This window comes from Rousettus aegyptiacus, unplaced genomic scaffold, assembly GCF_014176215.1.
Source record: "Rousettus aegyptiacus isolate mRouAeg1 unplaced genomic scaffold, mRouAeg1.p scaffold_m13_p_7, whole genome shotgun sequence".
Classification (NCBI taxonomy): Eukaryota; Metazoa; Chordata; class Mammalia; order Chiroptera; family Pteropodidae; genus Rousettus; species Rousettus aegyptiacus.
This window is the reverse complement of record NW_023416310.1, coordinates 111290815-111310531: the sequence shown is the minus strand read 5'-3', so window position 1 is coordinate 111310531 and position 19717 is coordinate 111290815. Positions and strand designations below refer to the sequence as shown.

Genomic DNA, 19717 nt, shown 5'->3' with positions numbered 1-19717 from the left:
GGGCAGACGCACAGGAGGGGCTCCCGGCCCCATTCTCCAGGCGTTTGGGCACCAAGCGCAGGCTGAGCCACAGAAACGACCAGCCCCTAAACCCTACCATCTCCTAACTCATCCTGCCCTAGAGGCGACAGTCGCCCACTTGGGCTGGACCACGGCTCCCGGTAGGCGCTGCGCGGGGCAGCAGTGCGCAGGCGCAGACCTCGGGCTTCGCCTGTCCTTGCCCCGGTCCCGGCCCAGTTCCGGGCTGGAGCCACCTACGCTACGGGGACGGGTTGCGCTTAAAAGAGAAACGGCGGCGGCGCGCGCGAGGTGGGCCCCGGGAGTCCTGTCGCTGTCCTGGCCCGCGCCAGGCGGCGGCGCAGGCGCAGTGCGGTGAGGGCGGTGGGGCGCAGGTAAGGCCGGGCGGGGCGGGCGCTCGGGAGCCTGGGGGCGCCCTTACAGCCGGAGGGTCCGCGCTCTGAGCGCGTCCCGGGGCGGGGGTAGGGGGGCGGTGGGAGGCCTCAGGTGGGCGGGGCGCCCTGAAGACCCCCGCTCGGCCCTGCCCACGGTGACCTGGCGGTTCAGAGCGTCCGCGGCGCGCACAACGCGTCCTTAGCTGGAGCTGTTCCGTTCCTGCTGTCGACCCCCGGCAAGTTCCCCTGGAAGTCTCACGCTCTGACCCGCCGCTCCTACTTCTATTTGGTGGGCCGGTCTGGCTGCCGCTCTGACTGTGGCCCTGTGCCCAACCTCCCTCCCACAGCGCTGGTTCACGCGGCCTGTATCAGCGGCAGGGGTAGCCTGGGCACGGTGGCAGCGAATGCTATGGCAACGGTTTGGTGCTGCCCCCATTCCACCGTGAGACGGCAGAGGCCGGCGGACAGGTGGCGGGCTAGGTTGGCCCACGCGCGTCTTCCATCCTGCAGGCCCCGGGCCATGGCTGCCTCTCTGGCTGACGCGTCCCGCAGGAGGCGGGAGAACCGGCGGCAGCTGGACGCGCGCCGCAGCAAGTGTCGCATCCGCCTGGGCGGTCACATGGAGCAGTGGTGCCTCCTCAAGGAACGGCTGGGCTTCTCCCTGCACTCGCAGCTGGCGAAGTTCCTGTTGGACCGGTTAGGGCCGGGCAGGGATCTGGTAGAGGGCACCCAGCGCAGCACCTAGGACCTCCCCCCCCGCCCCCCCCCCCCCCCCCGCCCCCCCGCCAAGTGCTGGCCCAGTGCTCCTTCCTGTTGGCCCATTTCTCACTTCGGCAGTTCGACCTGTGCCCCTCTCCTCGGGGTCTCCAACGATAAGAGACACTTAGAGCTCACCCCTTGTGTGAGTGCCCAGAACTGAGGGCTGTTGTCTGACTGACTGGGGCCCGGCCTGACCTGCCTTTTGTTCCCTGGTAGGTACACATCTTCAGGCTGTGTGCTGTGTGCAGGTAGGTAAGGAATAGCTGGGGATAGGTAGGGGCTGAGGAGCTAGAGAGGGAAGAGGAGCAACAGGGAGTGGTGTGCTAGGATTGGATCTGAGAGAACCCTTAGCGATTGGGAAGAGATGGGGAGCCCAAGGCAGTTTGGTGGGGCAGGGAGGTAAAGGGAGCCTTGTCTGGCGGCCAGGGCAGCGCTGTCTGGGAGAGGCTCTCCAGGGTGAGGGTCAGAGGCATCCTAGCTGCCCTGACTGTCACCTTCACCCTTCCAGGTCCCATGCCTTTGCCTTCCAAGGGTCTGCAGCATCTTGTTGTCCTGTCTCATGCCCACAGCCGAGAGTGCAGTCTGGTACCTGGGCTGCGTGGGCCTGGGGGCCGAGATGGGGGGCTTGTGTGGGAGTGCTCAGCAGGCCACACATTCTCCTGGGGCCCTTCTTCAGGACCTACACCTCCCGAGGAGGCCAAGTTAGCCCCTCTTCCAAGTACCTCTGAGAAAAGCTGGTGCCAGCAAGCCAGGGGTGAGCAGGAGCCTGCAGGTAGGTAGGGAAAGGGGGGCTATGGGAAAGAGGGTTCCAGCTCAGAACCCCCATCTCTAAAAGTGTTCCTTTCTCAGTGAGAAAACTATGCTGGCAAAGAAAAAAATCCTCCAGTATATTTTTAGGTATAAAAAACAAACTCCGTAATAGGATTATGGTATGTTACCATTGATGGGAAAAAGTAAGTATGAATGAATGAAATATCTCTGGGAGGGCAACTAGGAACCCAGGTGCCTGTGGGGCAGACTGAGCTAGGCAGCTGGAGATAGTATTGAAAAGGGGACTTCACAGTGTACCTTCTTGTACTGGTATTTTTTTGAACCATGTGAATCTCTAAAATAAAATACCTCTCCCATGGCAGTAGCCTCTGCCCCTTTCTGCTCCTTCCTGAGAGGCCTCCCAGAATTCATACCACAGACTCCACCTGTCCTCATCCCTCCAGCCCAGAGTTTCTGCCCCTTTGACCCCACCTGTGCTAATAGGTTTGGAATGTGAGCATGAGGAGAAGACTCAGGAGGCCAGGTCGCCCAGGTGAGGTTGGGTTTGGGAGGGAGGGACAGGACATATGGGATGGACAGTGAGGTCAAGGGAGCAGGACCTCAGGCTTGCCTCCCTTGGACCTGCAGGGGAGTGGGACCCTCACCGGAGTCCTTCCTGCCCCCAAGAAAAGAGGAAGGAGAGGAAGAAGATGGGAATGAAGAGGAGGTGCTCAGCGATGTCAGCCCGTGGACCTACAGCTCTTCCCCAGATGGGCAAGTTGGGGGTGAGGGAGGACAAGGAGGGCACTGGACAGAGCAGCTGAAAGGGTATCTGTCTGCAAAGGGTTGGTGGTGGGGAGGGCAGAAAGGCCCTGGGTGGAGAAATGAAGGTAGACTCTAGGGCAGAGTAAGGCTGAACATAGGTGTGAATGGGCCCTGGGCAGGGTTCTGAAGTTGGGATCTGCTATTAGGGATAGGGTGGGGTGGGGCTGGGTGACAATGCCCTCTTTATTCTGCTTTCAGGAGTGAGCCAGATGTCCCCAGACCACCCCCTTCCCCTGTCACCCACACACTTGAGAGGGAGACACCCACAGCCTCTGCAGCTGTCCCCACATCTCTGCCTGTGGAAGGTGGGGTACAGCTGGTGATCAATGGGACCCCTCAAGCATCCCAGCAAACCGAAGCCTTGGCCAGGTAACCTGATGGCCTAGACGGAGGGCAGGGGTGTTGTGGGACATGGCCCTCTGTTGAGGCCCTCTACTCCTTCTCTGCTACCCACAGCCCTGGGAGTCAGGCCCTGTCTGCTGTATCTTTGGCCCTGGAGGAGGACAGTGAGCACATTGGCCCCAAGAGAATTAGGTAGGCCTTAGGGAGGGGCTGAGGGTAGGGCTGAGAGGAGGGAGGCCGGTTTGGCAAAGGAGAGCCAGGGGGTCCTCCTCCATCTGCCTGTTCTGCCCCACAGGAGAGCTGCCAGACGGGAGCTGCTGCCCTGTGACTTCCCTGGCTGTGGCAGGATCTTCTCCAACCGCCAGTACCTGAATGTGAGGGCGCTCATGGCCTGGACTCTGGGCCCCTGGCGGCGGAGAGGCTGCGGCTAAGGGACAGGAGCCAGGAAGAGGAGGGCAAGAGGGGGCATAGAACTTACCTGCGATTATAATAATCACTAAGCAGGTGACATAGATGCCCCGCCCCACCTGTGGTCCACGGGGACCTGACCGGAGTCCTTGGGCTCTCTGGGTAATAGTGATAGCTCTCAGCACTTTACTGGGGCGGGGGGAGGGAGGGCGGTAATGTGCTGATCCTGTCCTGCTTTGCAGTTGGGGAAGCTGAGGTACGTGAGGTTGCCACTGCCCAGGGCTCCTGGGCTCCAGCCTCACTGCAGGATGGGTTGGAGGCACAGAGTGGGCAAGGCCCAGCCCCACACTCAGCCAGGGCCCTCATAGGGCAGGTCTGGAGGCCGGGGAGGGCTTGCACTGGGCTGGTGAGGCAGATGGGGTTGGGGGGAAGTAGAGGAGCCATAGGTGTCAGGAAGCTCTAAGCTTGGGAGGATCATCCTCTGCAGGCCAGTCCCAAGTACCTGAGCCTATTCAAGAGGAGGTGAAGCAGCCCACAGTGGTTTATGCAGGGGAATCTTGTATGATTCAATGAGGCAGAATAAGAAAAACAGAGGTCCCAGTAGTGCCTGGGGACTTGAGGCTCTGGCCTGAGTACCCGTATTCCCCATGCAGATGTAGTAGAAAGACACATGACACAGCCCTTGAGCTGGTGCTAGAACACAGCCCTCAGGTGATGCTGTGCTTGGACAGTCATGCCGACTACATGTTCCTGTCCCTGTCACTCAGCACACCCATGCTTAGGGAGCTGCAAGTGTCACCAGAACTGCACTTTGTTCAAGGGATTGGACGTTGCAAGGGGAGGTTGTGGCAAGGAGGTGAGATCATGGAAGTTGAGGGCAGAGTTTGGGGTCAGGATGGAATGGGATCGGGATGCTTGTATGTAGGTGATGTGAGTTGGTGGTGACAGGGAGAACTGATGAGGTTGGGATGGGGCAGAGGAGCCTACTGGCCATGTTGCTCCAGCAGTCTCCCTGACACCACCCACTTTCCCTAGCACCATAAAAAGTACCAGCACATCCACCAAAAGTCCTTCTCCTGCCCAGAGCCAGCCTGTGGAAAGTCCTTCAACTTTAAGAAACACCTGAAGGAACATGTGAAGCTGCACAGTGGTCAGTGGGAGGAAGTGCCTCCTCACCTACCCCCGTGGATCCCTTGACCTACCCTGTGGGTCCCTTCACCTCCCCCCATGGTCTCTTCACCTGTGGGTCCTGTCACCTCCTCCCATGGGTCCTTTCACCTCTCTCTATGGGGCTCTTCACCCATCTGCAGGTCCCCTCACATCCTCTGTGGTGACTATCATGCATACACTCATCCTGTGTCCCGTGTTGAGCACCTACCTGCTTAAGACTTGTAGGTGTTGGGACGCCGCAGTGAACAAAGCAGGCAGGCCTCAACTCGTAAGCTGTCCAATCTAGGGATATGATATAGAGTTCCAAAGATGTGACAGCAGGGCAGGGAGGAGGTGCTCGGTGGGAAGGGGAGGTGCTCTGAGCAGAGACCACAGTGAAAGGGATGGAGACTTGTCCACTTCTCCAGGCAGTTTGTGGGAGGGAAGACTGGACAGGCACTTGCCCTATGAGAATGCTTCGCTCTGGCTGTCTGAGATGGGCCCCATCTCAGGGCCTTGAGCAGTGGAAGGACACAGCTTTTAGCAGGAGTGCTGTGGTTGTCCTGGGGAGAGCAGGGTGCTGCAGGAATATGTACTGCGTAGTAATGGAGGCTTGGCACTCTGGTGTGAAGTTGCTAGAGGCTGACTTGAGTGTGACAGTGGAGCCAGTGGGAAGGACAGATTGGCCACAGGTGGGATGGGCAGGGAGTACTTGGTGACCTGGAGGAGTCTGGCCTGAGCACCTGGGCAGAAGGTGATGTGACTTCCAGAAATGAGGGAGAAGCAGGCTTCAGGAAATGGACCTTTTTTTTTTGGGGGGGGGGGCATGCTAATTAGGCATCCCAGAAAATGTGGACCTGGAGATGCTAGGCAAAAAGATAATGTGTTTTTCACAAGCACATGGCTGATATTTGAGCTGAGTGGCATGTCTGCATGTGGAGGGTGTAAGCCCAGGTGGAGAAGTGTGAGCGGTAGGTCGGGAGGTCAGCTGCCAGGATAGCGGGGCAGGTGAAGAGACTGGTGTTTGAGGGGCCAGGTGGGCAGAGTGCTGGGGGTGGGAGTTGGTGGTGCTGTGTCTGTGATGCAGGGCTGAGCAAGAGAATGAGGACAGGCCACCAGATGTGGTGGGAGACCATCCTTGACCAGGCAGTGTGACATAGGGTATGACAGCCAGGATGCAGTGGGCCCAAGGAAGAAGGAGCTAAGGAAGTGGAGACTATGAGTATGGACAACACTTTGGAATTTGGCTGTGAAAACAAGGAGAGAACTGGGGTCCTAGCTGAAGAGAGCTGTGAGCCTGGGGCACAGAGATAGGACTCATCCCCCAGAGAGAAAGGGCCTGCTGACACCTGGGTGAGGAGGAGCGCCAAGGGCACAGTTGGAGGGTGGCCCAGGGGACAGGGAGTAGTGACAGGCATGTTTTGGTTGGTGCACTGGGTAGGGGAGGGTATGGGTGCTCACTGCTGGTTGGAGCTCGTGGAGAGGACGTGGAGTGGACATGGCCTGGACTCTAGAGTGCAAGAGTGAGCTGACTGGGGAAGTGCAGGGGCCTGGGGGGCCCTTGAGACCTGTGATGGGGATTCAAGGGGAAGCTGGGGAGGAGTCGTCTCTTGGCCAGTGTACAGAGCGGCAGTGGCACAGGTCTGAAGGACACTGAGAAGCTTGGAGATGGGCAGGGAGGGTAGGTTCAGGGAAGAGGGGAGGGCTTGCTGCTGACAGCCACAGGGTAATGTTGGGGGTGGGGAGGGTAGAGTAGTCAAGCTGTGGAGATAGTACTCCCCTGGGTAGCTGGTGGTGTGTGGGCCCAGAACGAGAACCGGGGTGTTCTCTGCGCCTTGCAGACACCCGGGACTACATCTGTGAGTTCTGCGCAAGGTCCTTCCGCACCAGCAGCAATCTGGTCATCCACCGTCGCATCCACACTGGAGAGAAGCCCCTGCAGTGAGTGTGGGAGGCTGTTGGGGGAAGGGGCTGGCAGGATACCTGGGCGGCTGACCAAAGCTCCTTCCCTCCCTCCACCATCCCTGGTTCAGGTGCGAAATCTGCGGGTTCACCTGTCGTCAGAAGGCCTCCCTGAATTGGCACCGGCGAAAGCACGCAGAGACAGTGGCCACCCTGCGCTTCCCCTGTGAGGTCTGTGGCAAGCGCTTTGAGAAGCCGGACAGCGTCACGGCTCACTGCAGCAAAAGCCACCCAGCCCTGCTCCTGGCCCCAGCAGGGTCCCCTGGCCCACTGGAGCCCCATCATAGCACATCTGCCCCCACACCCCTGGGGCATGGCGATGGGTGCAGGGCCTCTATGGTCCTCAGAAATGACCCCAGGGACTGAGAAGGAGCAAGGCCAGAGCCTGGTCCCTGGAAACTTGGGTGACAGACTACAGAGTGGGGACCGGACTGGACTCCTTGGGGCTGAAGGACAAAATAAACCCAGAATTTTACATGGACATGTGGGCACAGTGTTTCTGCATCTGAGGTGCAGGACCCGATTCCTCTGCTAGGTATGCAATATAGCTTTGGGTCCCAACCCCCATACCTCAAGGACCCAGCTTGCTTTCCCAGTTGGGCACCTACAGCCCTCTCCTGTGGAGTGTCACATCCACTCTTGCACTGTGACAGTAGGGAGAGTGCTGAGTCATTCTGGAGGGATGAACTGGAGCAGGACTACAGGTATGTGACTCTGGGCCATGTTTGCTCTCTCCAGTAATCAAGAGAAGCAAACAAACTGTACAGGCTTCAAGGAGTCTTGCCTCCAGTGCAAAATGAAGGGAGGCTGTCCTGCAGCATTACCAAGCTGCCTCAGGAAGGGTGAAACCTTGGGGCTTCCAGGGGCCAGGCTCCCGGATCATTCTTGAAGTCTACAAACAGCAGCCTCAGGTTGTACAGAAGAGGCTCTTGGCACCTGGAGCCCAAACACACTTTTATTTCACTGGCTGTAAGAAAAAATCTGTCAATTTCAGGGAATTTTCCACCCTATCCTGTTACTCCAATCTGGACTTGGAGGTAACATTCTAATGCTCCATTTGGCAGTGCTCAGTATTGTAGACCCAGGTGGTCTTGGCCCAGGTCCTAGGACTAATGTACCCCAACAGGCCAAGAACACTGTCCTGAGAGTCACCTTGACCAGACACCATCAGGTCTGGCCCCTGTTGGGTGGCCATGCTGAGGGCTCCTAGCCACATTCACGTGGGTGGGCCATCTGTTGGAGGCAGCAGGCTAGGTGTTTCATACAGATGTCCTTCAGTGAAGCAAGCCCCCCACCAAGTCTACCTGCGAATTTCCCATCTCAGAAGCCAAGGGAGCAGAGACTAATAACCACGCGGAACCAAGAGGCAGGAAAGGCAGGTAGGATGTGTTGGCAGCCATGTCCTATGATTATTACCTGAAGAGGCAGGACATCAAAGTATCAGGAAGGAGAGAGGTAGAGGGGACTCAGGATGAAAAAGGGGAGGGACAGAAGAGACAACCCACATGGGAAGATAGGAAGGAAGCACCTGAGAGCACCCCAAACCCAGGCGCTCTCACAGGGTCTGGGGCTTGTCCTGACTCTGAAACCTACCCCCTCAGGGACAGGGCTGACAAGGGAAGCTGATGTAGGAACAGGAGGCCAGGTGAAAGCCTACCACCTGAGGTAGGAAAAGGTGACAGCTACTTCTTTCCAGATACCCATGTGCGCGTTGGCCAGCTGTCCCAGGCTTGCCTAGCACACTCCAGTGAAGCCTCTCAGCAAGACTCCCTCAACTGGGACACAAGAAGTCCCCGATTGTCCTGTCCTGCTTGCCCAACAAGGATGAGGGCAGCGGCTGTGGTGGCCTGGGTGGCAGCAGCGGCCGCGCGAGCACGCGTGTGGGCTCGCTGGTGCTGGGACAGCGAGCGGCTATGGCTGAAGCACTTGCCACACTCAGCACATTGTGCCGGCCGCTCACCCTGATGTGTTTTGCGGTGCAGTGCCAGCTTGGAGCCCACGCTGAAGGCCTTGCCACACTCGGGGCACTTGTGGGGCTTGTGGCCGGCGTGGTTGCGCCGGTGCACGTTGAGGTTGGACACGCATGTGAAGCACTTTCCGCACAACTCGCAACGGTAGGGCTTCTCACCTGTGTGCGTGCGCCGGTGTTTGGTGAGGTCCGAGCGGTCACTGAAGCGGCGGCCACACTCGGGACACGGGAAGGGCCTCTCGCCCGTGTGGATGCGCTCGTGCACCACCAGGTCCGAGCGCTGCCCGAAGCCCTTGCCACAGGTGGCGCAGGTGTGAGGCCGCGCCCCCTGGTGGCTGCGCCGATGGCGCAGCAGTGTAGAACTCTCGCTGAAGCAGCGCCCGCAGTCACCGCACACGTAGGGCCTCTCGCCCGTGTGCGTACGCTGGTGGCGCACCAGCGTGGCACTCTCCAAGAAGCCTTTGCCACACTCGGGGCACTTGAAGGGCTTCTCGCCCGAGTGCGTCTGCAGGTGTCGTGTTAGCGTGGAGCTCTTGCTGAAACTCTTGCCGCACACACAGCAAGGGTGCCCGTCTGGAGCCCGTGCCTTCCAGGGACTGGACTGGCCGGGACTTTGCCCTGCGTGCATGCGCCCATGGCTCCGCAGCTCTGCGCTGCTGCGGAAGGCCTGTGGGCACTGTGCGCAGCGGTGCAGCAGGACAGCTGGTGTGGCCGGGGTGCCCCTCTGGTGAGCCCGTGCTAGGTGGAAGCGCAGCGCGCTCTGGCGGAAGATACGAGCGCACAGTGGGCAGCGGCAGGGCCGCTCCGGCGGGTGCGAGTGGCGCCTGTGCAGCAGCAGAGCTGGGTAGTGTGGGAAGCGGCGGCCGCAGACGCGGCAAGGGCAGGAGCGGCGGCGCCGTCGGTGTGTCCCTTGGTGCAGGTCAAGGCGGCCGCTATGGTGGAAACTCTGGCCACACTCGCTGCAGATATAGAGCGTCTGGCCCGCATGAACACGTCGGTGTGCGCTCAGCTCGACGGTTCCGGTGCAGTGCTCTCCGCAGTCCAGGCAGCAGAAGCGGCCATCGCCGCCATGAGTGTGCTCGTGTCGCAGCAGCACCGAACTGTAGCGGAAGCTCTTGCCGCATTCGCTGCACGCATAAGGCCTTTCCGCCGCCACTTCTGACACAGCGTGCATGCTGAAGGGTGGCCGGTGGGCCGGAAGCTTAGCACTCACGCTTCAGTGTGCACCTCCTGGAGCTGCGGGTTATTTTCAGTTTTTTAGGGCCTGGAAAGGCGGTCGGCCGATTTCAGGGTTCTTTCTCTCCTGGGTAGGTGCTGTGGCTGGTAAGCCTTGCACCATGAGCCCTGCAGAGACAAGGTCACCGTGAACCCCACCAAGTGAAATGGCTACAGCTTAGTCAACCCAGGGGTGAATGCTGAATCCTGATCCCATTCTCCAAGAGGAGGCAAAGCCACAGGAGTCCTTGTGCCATCAAGAAGGGCAGTACCGACTCAGAGGAGAACTTTCCTCCAGCACATTGTTGTTTTTGAGTGTGCCTTGCTTGTTCTCTGGCCTTAGATCAGGAGTCTTGGCCTGGAGATGCACTTAAAAACAACTAAGGCAATGAGAAGGCTCCTGGGCCTGGACCACACCAGCGCCTGCCTCTGAAGCCCAGGTTTCCTGAGGCCTGGACTGGAAGCATAAACACATTGAGCAGTGGCAGCCAAGCTAAGGCTTAGGAGGGGCTGTGGCCTTGGGCAAAGGAATACTTTCCCTTCTAAGAGACCCCAAAGCACTGCTCCTTGGCTGTGAAAATGCCTGTTAAATTATCACTGCATACCAGTGTGCAGCCTCCATGTTCCCCTGGCCTAGCCCAGGAAAAGCAACTGATGACCCAGGAAAGGGGTGGAAAGGGAGCATGGAAAATTCACAAACAGTATTATCAAAAATTGATGGCATTATCCAAGAAGTGCTTTTCACATTTTCAGAGAAGGCCAGGGAGAAGGAAGGGACATCCTTTCTAATTCTCAGGGGTTCCAAGTTGCTTGTAGGCATTTTGCAGCCTTTCTTCACTGCCTCAGCTCCAGGGATCTGAGAACCTAGAGTAGCAGAGAAGTCCCTTTATAGGGACAGAATCTGTTCTGCTGTCCTTTATCTCCAGTGGTGTCCCTGAATACTTCTGACAAGTTGGTCCAGGCAGCTGCCTGGGAGCAGGGTTGGCCTTTGTGCGCAGAGCCTCTTGTGCCTGTGAACCAGAGCACAAATAGGCTGCCCTCAGCACTGACTGCTTCCCTCAAGGCCCATGGATCTGTCCCCAGCTCATTTCAGTGGGACACTGGAGGTTAAGTAAAGTCACTATCAGTTATAGGCTGTGTCAACCAACATGTCAGGGAGAGGAAGCAGACAAAATGGTCAGCAGTCATTTTCTTATTAGCAGATGGAAACATAAATACCCAGAGCTCTGGTTAAAACATCACAGACAGGGTCCTCATCTTTTGGACACAAATGGGGTCAACTGACAAAAGCTTAGGAAGCCACAAACCTGCAGGGTGGGCTCTGGTGCTTCTGCTCCCCTGTGCCCTGGGCAGGAGTGGCCGATGCTGGAAGTTTCCTTGCTGCCTCTGGAGCAGGACGTGCTATGCCCTGTAGGAGTGAAGTAAGAAAGACAGGTGGACTGAAACTAAGGAGAGAGGAGAGAAGCAGGGAGAGAAAAAAGTGGGAAGTGTTTCTTGGAGGAGGGTAATTTTTTTAATGGACATTTTCAAATATAAAAAACTAACAAAAACAGTGTCACCAATTATTCACTTGCTATTCTGCTTCATCTACGACATTCCTACTCCATAGGGCTTTTTCTGGGGTCTGGAGTACTTTAAATCCCAGACATCTTATTCAAAGAGGATGGGCGGACTTTATGGGGAGTCCCTCACTTCTTCCAGAGGGAAACTTCAGCCCAGACATTGAGATGCTAGTTCTAGCTGGTCATCAATTCAAAGAAATCTACAATCATGTAAATAAAGCCTTCCATGAAGACTCTGGCTTGATCCCAAACGCCAAAGAGAGCAAAGCTCATGTCCTAGTGACTGTTCCGCCTCAGCCGGGGGTCTCCACGGACCATGGCACCTCCCAGGCCAAGTTTCTGGGAACCTACCCAGGGCACATGCCCAAGGTAGGTAAGACAGCCATGTAAACACAAATGGCATATATGTAAAGCTACCACTTCCCCCCATTACCAGTATGAGTAAGACACCCTGGTCTTGGGACAGGTCTGGTGCTTGAGTGCAGGCTGTGCCTTCAGGTGTGTCCCTTCTATCCCTCACCCCATGCTGGAGCTTGTCCCAGAAGCAAAGGGTCTATGCCTGGAAGGAAATCTGAAAGAAAAAGTAAAATATTACTGTGCCAAGAAAAAAAAAAAAAGATTTCTTGAGGATCTGACCACCACTTTCCTGACAGAGTTTTGAAATTGTTATACCACCAAACTTCTTTAACTTTAGAAAAAAATAAGGACAAGGTGAGCTTGGAAAGAGGGAATAGGATAATTATGTATGAATTGGTGACAAGTCTTAATTATTCAATAAAGTATTTTAATATTTTTCAAGCATTTAATACTTACAAATATTTATAAACACTATATATATAACTAGTAAAAAACATTACTAAGGAGTAGGATAAACTATTGGAGAAAGGTGATATTCACAGTAGGTTAAAGATAAACTCTGAGTTTCATATATCACTTCGTTTTTATTTCTTAATAGATATGCAGGTATCTCATACCATATCTAACTGATGTAGGAAATAGTCAGGATTCAGCACCTTTACCAACAATCTCCCCTGAAGCAGTTCAGTCTTTCTGAGTCAGTATGAGGCTTTTTTCCTGGCTATCTGTTTTGCCAGGGACCAGCCTTTCTGGGATGGGATGGAAAGTGATCACCCTGTAGTTTCTCCATCCTGAAGCAAGACTTGGGGAAAATGGGTCTGGGCTGCAGGAGTGGGGTTGAGGGCTGTCTAAGCTGTATAGCCCATAACAGCAGCCATTAGCTAAATGTAACTACTGAGCACTGGAAAGGTCCAAAATGAGATATGCTGCAAGGGTAAAATACACTACTGATTTTGAGGACTTAATATGGGGAAAAAATGCAAAATACCTCCTCAATGTTTAATATTGATTAAATGATGAAATATTTGGGATATATTGGGTTTAATGAAATATTGCAATTCATTTCACCTGTTTTTTAGGAAAAGTGAAGATTACAAATGTGGCTCACATTTTATTTCTATTGGATGGTGCTTACCCACATGGCCTTTCCAAGTCCTGGGACAATGTACAAAGGGAAGATAGCCCAATCCATAGCCCCCAAGGCTTGGCCTGGGAATGGCTCACTGGCCACACTGACCCTCAGGGCCTCAGAAGCCAGAGCAGAGGCCACTGTCCCACCTCCCAGTACTCAGGGCCCTGGTGCCCTTCCAAAGGGTTCCCCTACTCTTCTGGAAAGTAGGCGTGTGCACTGCCAACCAAGAGACCAGCTGTGACCCACACAGTACCTCTCACTGTTGCTCTCTCAGCTGTTACCAGCATCAACATATAATGACTCTGACAAGGAGAAAATTCTGACAGGTTCTAAATTACAGAGGCTGGGGAATGAGAGAACAACAGAACTGCAAGTCTGTTAACACCTGCTGACCAGCTAACCAAAATGGATCACATTCCTGTTTGCCTGCTGGAACTTTGGATTAATTCCAGGGGGCTATTTCCACAGATTTTCTTAGCCAGACCCCGTCTAACCCCAGGAGTCCCCCTTGTTTACACGAGGGCTTCCAGACTGCTGCCCTAGCTTGCCCACAGCAGTGGTCACTTCTTTATGTGGACTCTGCTAGCCCAGAGCTGGTCCTGCTTCACCTTTCCTCATCCTCTGCCCATGGCTCATGAAAATTCTTTGAGAATGTCTCCTTCTTCTCACTACTTGATGCATAAAAACGCTTGCAAAACTCTGGGACGTTGGAAAAGCTGTCTTTTCTACCTAGCCATGCTGCTGGGGGGATAGATTCCAGGCTCCAAATTGGTCTTTTATCTGGCATTTTTGGCTCAATAAAACCTTGACTGACAAAAAGACTTCAGTTGTGGAAGTTAAAGATTTTTGAGCCAACTCTAATGTGTTTGTGTATATGTCCCCATTTTACCCTTCCAGCAGTCCTTTGAGATGGGTACTACTGGTTACCCCCTTGTGACCCCAGCTTGCCCAGAGTCACTCAGCATGAACATGGCAGGTGGGTGACTCTGCCTGGGAAAGGAAGGGGACAGCAAGCCTGGTGGCCTATCTCTAGCTCTCCCAACAGCTGCAACCATTCTGGGCCTCAGCCAGCAGGCAGCAGCTTGGCAGAGAGCCCCAGGCGGCCCCAGGGACCACCACATGTGGACTGGGCTGGGCATTGATTCCTTGTGGCCCTGGGGAAAAGGATACTGAGGGTGTGAGCAGAAGTGGGTCGGGGTGCTGTACCTGCAATGGGAGAGATGATTCCTCTGCTAGTCTCTCTCTGTATCCTTAATCCCCACTGTTGTGTCCAGGACTGAGACACACCTGGAGGATGATGAAATCTATATGCATATAGAAGTAAATTATCCCTTTCTCACTCTCAGGTAGGGAAGAAATCTAGAGAGTAGAAAAGTCTACCTGGCCCTCTGAAACTTGCTTTGGGGCCCTTTCTCTTGCAGTTCCTTCCACCTTGAAAGGCCACACACCACCCCCATTCAGGGTTCTGGTCCAATAACTCCTCCTTAGAGAAACCCCACTGAGCATCTTCACACCACCATCCCTGTACTTGGCTTTAGTCTGAATAATTAGTGACAACAACAGGAAACAGTGATTCTTATCCACTCTGCAAAGGTGTCAGCACCTTTTCTAGGTGAGGGTGTGCAGTGTGAAGTCCAGAGCTGGCTTCCTTCTTCCGCTAACAGAATCAAGGTCCAGGGCTTCACGAGAAGGTTCCCTTCCACCTTCAAATAAGGTCTGACGTTTTAAGGAGCTGGTGGAAATAAGAATGACAGCTCCCTCCCACCCATGTGTCCAAGCCTGATTCTGATCTAAACACATTCTTTGGGAAGTTTTGCCTTCACCAAGATTCTCCTGTGAAATCTGGCAAGTGTGGAGGAAGTATGCATGCTGGCTTGGAGAGAACATTCAAAGTAGGACAGCTTATTTTCTGTGTTCCTTTGACACTTGGGCTAAACTGCCCCCAGAGGGGCCAGAGCACCCAGCACACCGTCCCTGGGCCTGGCAAGATGCTAGGCGCGCCTAAGGAAGGCACTCAGTGCCTTTTAAAACCGTGGCATTAACCTGCAATACGGTCTCAAACGTTGTTCCTGCAGTTGCCCTCTCCTCAACAGCCTCATCCCCTGAACACACTGCAAATACCCTCCTTAAGCTTACTGGGTCGCAACTGGAGCCTATGTAGGGGAACCAGAAAGGCCAGCGTCACAATTATGATTCTTTTATGACCAGCTGTGCGGCCTTGGACATCCTGCCAGGTAAAATTAGGTAAAGGAAGCTACCATGTTTCATATGAAAATAGGGAGGTCAAAATTTGTGCAAGTCTGAGAATATGGTTGCCGAGGTTTTAGGATTTACTCTCTTCAAGAAACTGTGCAGAGAAGGGACCCGAACTTCCACTCCTACCTCCTCAGCATCCTGAACATTCTGTTGCAAGATCTTTGAAGTCCTTCCCCCGACCAGGCTCCACTCTGGGAACTTCAAGAGTAGGTGACTCATTTTCAGACTTGGCGCCTGATACTCAACGGGAGCCCAACACAACTATTCGCGGAATGAGGAAGGTTGCACCTGAGCAGGTAGCCTTCCCTGGCCCTCCCGCAGAGCAGCCAATTCCAGGCGACGTAGCTAAGTTAAGTCACAAGTTGCTAGGCAGATTTTCCTTTGGTGGCACTGTTCCTACCCACCCCCGCTCCACCCCCCCCACCCCCCCACCCCCCCATTCCCCGGCTCCCCAGCCTGCTCTCCGTCCTCGGCGCCAGCCCACAGGGAGGGCAAGACGCGGCATCAAAAACTTTGTGGGCAGTAGGGGCGTTTAACGTCGCGGAGCCCAGGGGCTGCTGCCGCCCTTTTAATGCGGCTCGGCTTAGTGATGCCTGCGTCGAGGGGCTCTCAGCCTTGAAGGTCACAGGAGAAGGACCCGCGAGAACGTGAGGAGGGTCAGGCCTGGGAGGAGCCCGCCGCGCGGCGCCGGCGTGCGTGCGCCATCCAATGGCTGATCCCGTCACCCCTCCGCGTCACTCGTTGCCAGGGCGGAGCTCAAGATGGTGGTAGAAGATAGACACCCGGAGTGGACAAGACGGGCGACAGTTGCGGATCCCTGCCCTGCGCCAACCCTTCCCTACCGGCCCCTCGGTCCCCTCACCAGTTGCCAACTGGCTCTTCAGACACCGTGTGACTCCCACTCAGTGGGCTCGCCGACCTCCGCCTCCCGGACTGCGGGACTAGGGCAGGGAAGGGAAGGAAGGGGCTAGCCAAGCGCGCGGCCGCCGAGTCGGGGGAGCAGGGAGGTGCCTGCGGGTTGGGGGTCACGCCTCAGCCTCGCTGTCCGGGGTTGGCCAGTGGTAGGCCTCTGAAAGGTAGCGTCACTGGTTACTGGGAGGACTAGGAGGCGTGAACGCCTCACAGACTGTGCAGCACCACAGACCCCGCCGAAATCATAACGAGGGGCGGGCTCACAGCGCGTAGGGAGGCTCCGGCCCCATTTCCCTTTCGTACCAAGGCCCCACCTTCCTCCCCGGCTTAACCAACTCCTGCTTGTCCTCTGTCCTCCTCTGCACCCACGCGCACTGCTGCAGCGCCACTAGCTAAGTCTGGTATGCACGACCTGGTGTCCCGTGACGCGTGCTCCCACGAGACTACCGAAGGGTGGCCCTGCGGGTGCTTCCACCCACCCGAAGCATCCTGATAGTGACTTTTTTCAGTGAGACCAGACTGGATACTTGTTATCTCGCTACAGCCCTGCCAAGGTGGGTTCTACAAGTTAATGACTAAATTCCATGTTTTCATTCTTAAAGCATTCGTTTCAGTCCCACATACAATGAAAACGGTAGCTTCTGGTGCTTCCCCAATGATTCCACAGATGTCAACTGACACTTTGCCAACAGGGAAAGAAACCAGTACAGAAAAGTGAAATCTTAACAATCTGGAGTCATGTGAACAGGAAAGAATGCATAAAGTTAGTGAAATCCTGAAGTGTAGATTTTACTTTTTTTAAGCAATGAAGATTTTTAATTTCAAGTTGAAAATATTGTAAAACCAGATCAAAATGGACTCTAGGAAATGAAAGGAAAAAACTTACAAATTGCATCTATAACAGTATTAATTTTAACATGACACAGGGATTAAGGGTCTTTTGAATTAATTTAAACAGAAAATAGAAAATGATTGGAGGTTGTGCTTTGTGCTTTTTTGGGGGAGTGAGGTGCTTCTTACAATGTACTGCCAACTTCAAGGTCACAGACGCTGATTCCATCAGAGACTGCTACTTATTTTTAGACTTATACAGATAAATGAATTGTGAAGAGCTGTAGTAAACTAGATATAGGTAAACTAGATACACTTGGTATAGTGCAAAAATAGAGTATCGGTTGAGAGGATATTTAAAGACAGCTTTCTTTAAAATACAAGTTTTTTCCTAGTCTTTAATAATGTCCTAGTCCGTAATAAAATTTCTTAGTCCTTAGTGATAACTTGAAATTGTTAGATAAAAATTATGTTCAAAATCCAAATCTAGGAATCACAGGTTCACAAGACATAGAAAATGAGGTTAAAATTATGAAGCAGAACCTTCAGGGAAAATCAGTTTCACCAGAAAATACAAGGTAAGTATAAAATCAGTTTTTATGATTCAAACACCTTAAAGGCTAAGCACAGTAGTATAAATAATACTAGCATCACATGCAAACTCGTAGCATCCTTAGCAAGTATTTTGATTTAGGTTATATTCACAGATTGGGGCATTTAAAATCTAAGTAGATACATTTAAACTTAACATAATGCATTAAACGATTTTAAATAATCTTACTTTTCCTTAGAAAGCTTAATTGAAACAGTATATTATTGTGCCTTAGGGCCTGGATTGAGTCTGAAAACTGGTGCCACTACTTAGCAGTATGACCTTGGGCCAATTATTAACCTCTAGTCCTCTATTAGAAGTGGAGGTATAATATACCTTGGTTGTGCTGAGAATCAAATGAATAGACATAAACCACTCAGAACAGTGCTTGGCATAGGTAAACACTGAATTGTGTTGGCTATTTTTATTATTAAGTGAGATAAGCAATTTGGAAAAATAATTTACTTCTGAAAAACCTGGATTTAACAAGGGTAGAAGTAATTCAGGGGCTTTAATAGTGGAGGTGATACAAATGACAGTGGAGATCAAAAAACATCTGTTTTGTATTGAAGACAAGGAAGTTCAAAATTTGCTGGGAAGAGATTACAGGAAAGGCATACTCTAGAACTGTGCTGTCTCATAATGGAATCACCAGCCACATGTGACTATTTAAATTAGAATTAATGAAATTAAAATGCAGTTCCTTAATAACAGTAGCTCCATTTCACTCAGTGGCTTATGAGGCCAGTGGTGACCATTTGCAGAACTAATGTAGAACATCTCTATCATGGCAGAATGGTCCACTGCAGAGTGCTGATCTAGAAAATTGTTAATCTGTCACCTCCACATTGGCCTCAATAAAAGGAGCCAGTGCACAACCCCCAACCTCCTCCTACCTGCTGAACCTTGCGTTACAATCTATACAGGAGGCTGCACTCGATGTAGTTGGGTGAGGGCCAATCCTAGGAGAGGCCAGTGGACACATCAGGCATGACTGTGGCAGGCTGGACATTACATTAGCGCAGGACATTTCCCAATAAATGCAGCAAAGCTCTGTGACAACTAAACGCTCTTGATGTGAGACACTGGATGAACAAGGAAAGGAGATGTGGGACCAGGTCCAAGGGTGACAACACTGGCATGGTGCTGAATAAGGACAGCGGGGAGGATTCAGGCCAGGGTGGACAGAAGGCGGGTAAAATGGTCATTACAGTGAAACTCTCGTTTCACAAAATTAAAGTGACTGCTGCAGACTAAACGAATAGTTTCATTTCTATATGTAACTAAAGTAGGGAGGAGGCAAGATAATTAAAATGTTAATGAAGCCATATTCGGAGACTGCAGTATGTGGATCAGCTCTGCAGCCAGGCCAGGACACCTGCAGAACAAAGGAAGATTTCTGATGGATTACTAACAACCTATTCTCCACACCTGTGAAGGGGAAACAGGACCAAGAATCATTTCCTATGGTTAAAACCTTGGGGAACCTAAGGATTAAAGGCTGGGAACTGCCAGCAGGCCCTTTAAATATTTTTACCTTTTTAAGGCTACATACTCTTACCCTTCCTACGGGTTATGTCCATGTCAGGAACTGGGTTAACAGTCTTTTAAACAGTAACTCATAATAACTAAAGAATTATATATAAACTGAATTCCCTGCACTCAGGGTCCCTCTCTCACTCTCTGCCTCTGAGAGGAGACCACACTCTGTGGAGTATTACCTTTTTTCTAATAAACTTTCCTTTTGACTAACTTTGGCACGTGTGTTGAATTCTTTCTTCACTCTCCGCCAAAAGACCCTCTTCTTCTCTCCTACAGGGCTTGGTCACCCTGTCACTTGGGGAAATTTGCCCTGTCCTGCATCATAACTTTTACTGTTTCTGCATGGCAACTTGACAATAAGGCCCGTGCCAGAGGCTGAGGCGTTACTGTCCACCAGACTGGTCCACTTAGGACACTCAGTGTCCTGCCCACTTGCTGCAGTGTGATAAATGTCACTGCTGGCATTTTCAACAAAACTCCTAATTTTGTGGGAAAAAACCTCTGGAATCACTCTTACAGGAGTGTTCAGCTCTATTTCTTACACCTTTTTTGCTATGGTGAGTCGGTGGGAGCGAAGGAGAGAAGCGGCCCAAAGGGAAGACAGTTCGGCTCATTTGGGCTACACAAGTCAGGGCAAACCCTGAGCCCGCTCGGAGGTCAGGCCTTTTGCAGAAACATAGCGCCCACCCTGGTGACGCAGGCAGCTGCTCCCACGTCACTCCGTTCACGTCCTCACACTGGTGAGTACCAAACTCTGCCTCC

The 19717-nt window shown here is 53.3% G+C and overlaps 2 protein-coding genes across 23 annotated transcripts; one reads left to right on the top strand and one right to left on the bottom strand.

Annotated features, from left to right (window-relative positions):
- Positions 1–185: 185 nt before the first annotated feature.
- ZNF692 (zinc finger protein 692) lies at positions 186–7580 on the top strand. 6 transcript variants are annotated; one of them, XM_016124561.2, is made up of 12 exons: positions 186–392; positions 903–1088; positions 1368–1399; positions 1660–1923; positions 2406–2454; positions 2550–2675; positions 2925–3095; positions 3183–3260; positions 3364–3442; positions 4512–4626; positions 6467–6566; positions 6659–7580. In XM_016124561.2, the coding sequence occupies exons 2-12, from the start codon at positions 913–915 to the stop codon at positions 6951–6953; spliced, it is 1485 nt and encodes a 494-aa protein (XP_015980047.2). In that variant the 5' UTR covers positions 186–392; positions 903–912; the 3' UTR covers positions 6954–7580. The 6 variants fall into 6 exon arrangements, with proteins under 6 accessions (XP_015980047.2, XP_036080059.1, XP_036080061.1 ...); XM_016124562.2 differs by lacking the exon at positions 186–392 and having other exon boundaries at positions 480–1088; XM_036224169.1 differs by lacking the exon at positions 186–392 and having other exon boundaries at positions 524–1088; positions 2316–2454.
- On the bottom strand, positions 7527–19689 carry ZNF672 (zinc finger protein 672). 17 transcript variants are annotated; one of them, XM_036224173.1, is made up of 5 exons: positions 15941–19689; positions 15205–15276; positions 11767–14554; positions 11079–11179; positions 7527–9900 (listed from the first exon to the last, which is right to left on the bottom strand). In XM_036224173.1, the coding sequence occupies exon 5, from the start codon at positions 9728–9730 to the stop codon at positions 8345–8347; it is 1386 nt and encodes a 461-aa protein (XP_036080066.1). In that variant the 5' UTR covers positions 9731–9900; positions 11079–11179; positions 11767–14554; positions 15205–15276; positions 15941–19689; the 3' UTR covers positions 7527–8344. The 17 variants fall into 17 exon arrangements, with proteins under 17 accessions (XP_036080066.1, XP_036080067.1, XP_015980054.2 ...); XM_036224174.1 differs by having other exon boundaries at positions 11767–14525; XM_016124568.2 differs by lacking the exon at positions 15205–15276 and having other exon boundaries at positions 11767–11904; positions 14029–14109.
- Positions 19690–19717: the final 28 nt, after the last annotated feature.

What these genes read in the sequence shown, in the direction of transcription:
- ZNF692 (XM_036224169.1), top strand. Translation starts at nt 802, where the DNA reads ATGGCAACGGTTTGGTGCTGCCCCCATTCCACCGTGAGACGGCAGAGG. An exon ending in AGGCTGTGTGCTGTGTGCAG is followed by an intron (nt 1,400 to 1,659) that starts GTAGGTAAGGAA and finishes TCACCCTTCCAG; the next exon opens with GTCCCATGCCTTTGCCTTCC. An exon ending in GGGTGAGCAGGAGCCTGCAG is followed by an intron (nt 1,924 to 2,315) that starts GTAGGTAGGGAA and finishes CTCCTTCCTGAG; the next exon opens with AGGCCTCCCAGAATTCATAC.
- ZNF672 (XM_036224173.1), bottom strand. Translation starts at nt 9,730, where the DNA reads ATGCACGCTGTGTCAGAAGTGGCGGCGGAAAGGCCTTATGCGTGCAGC.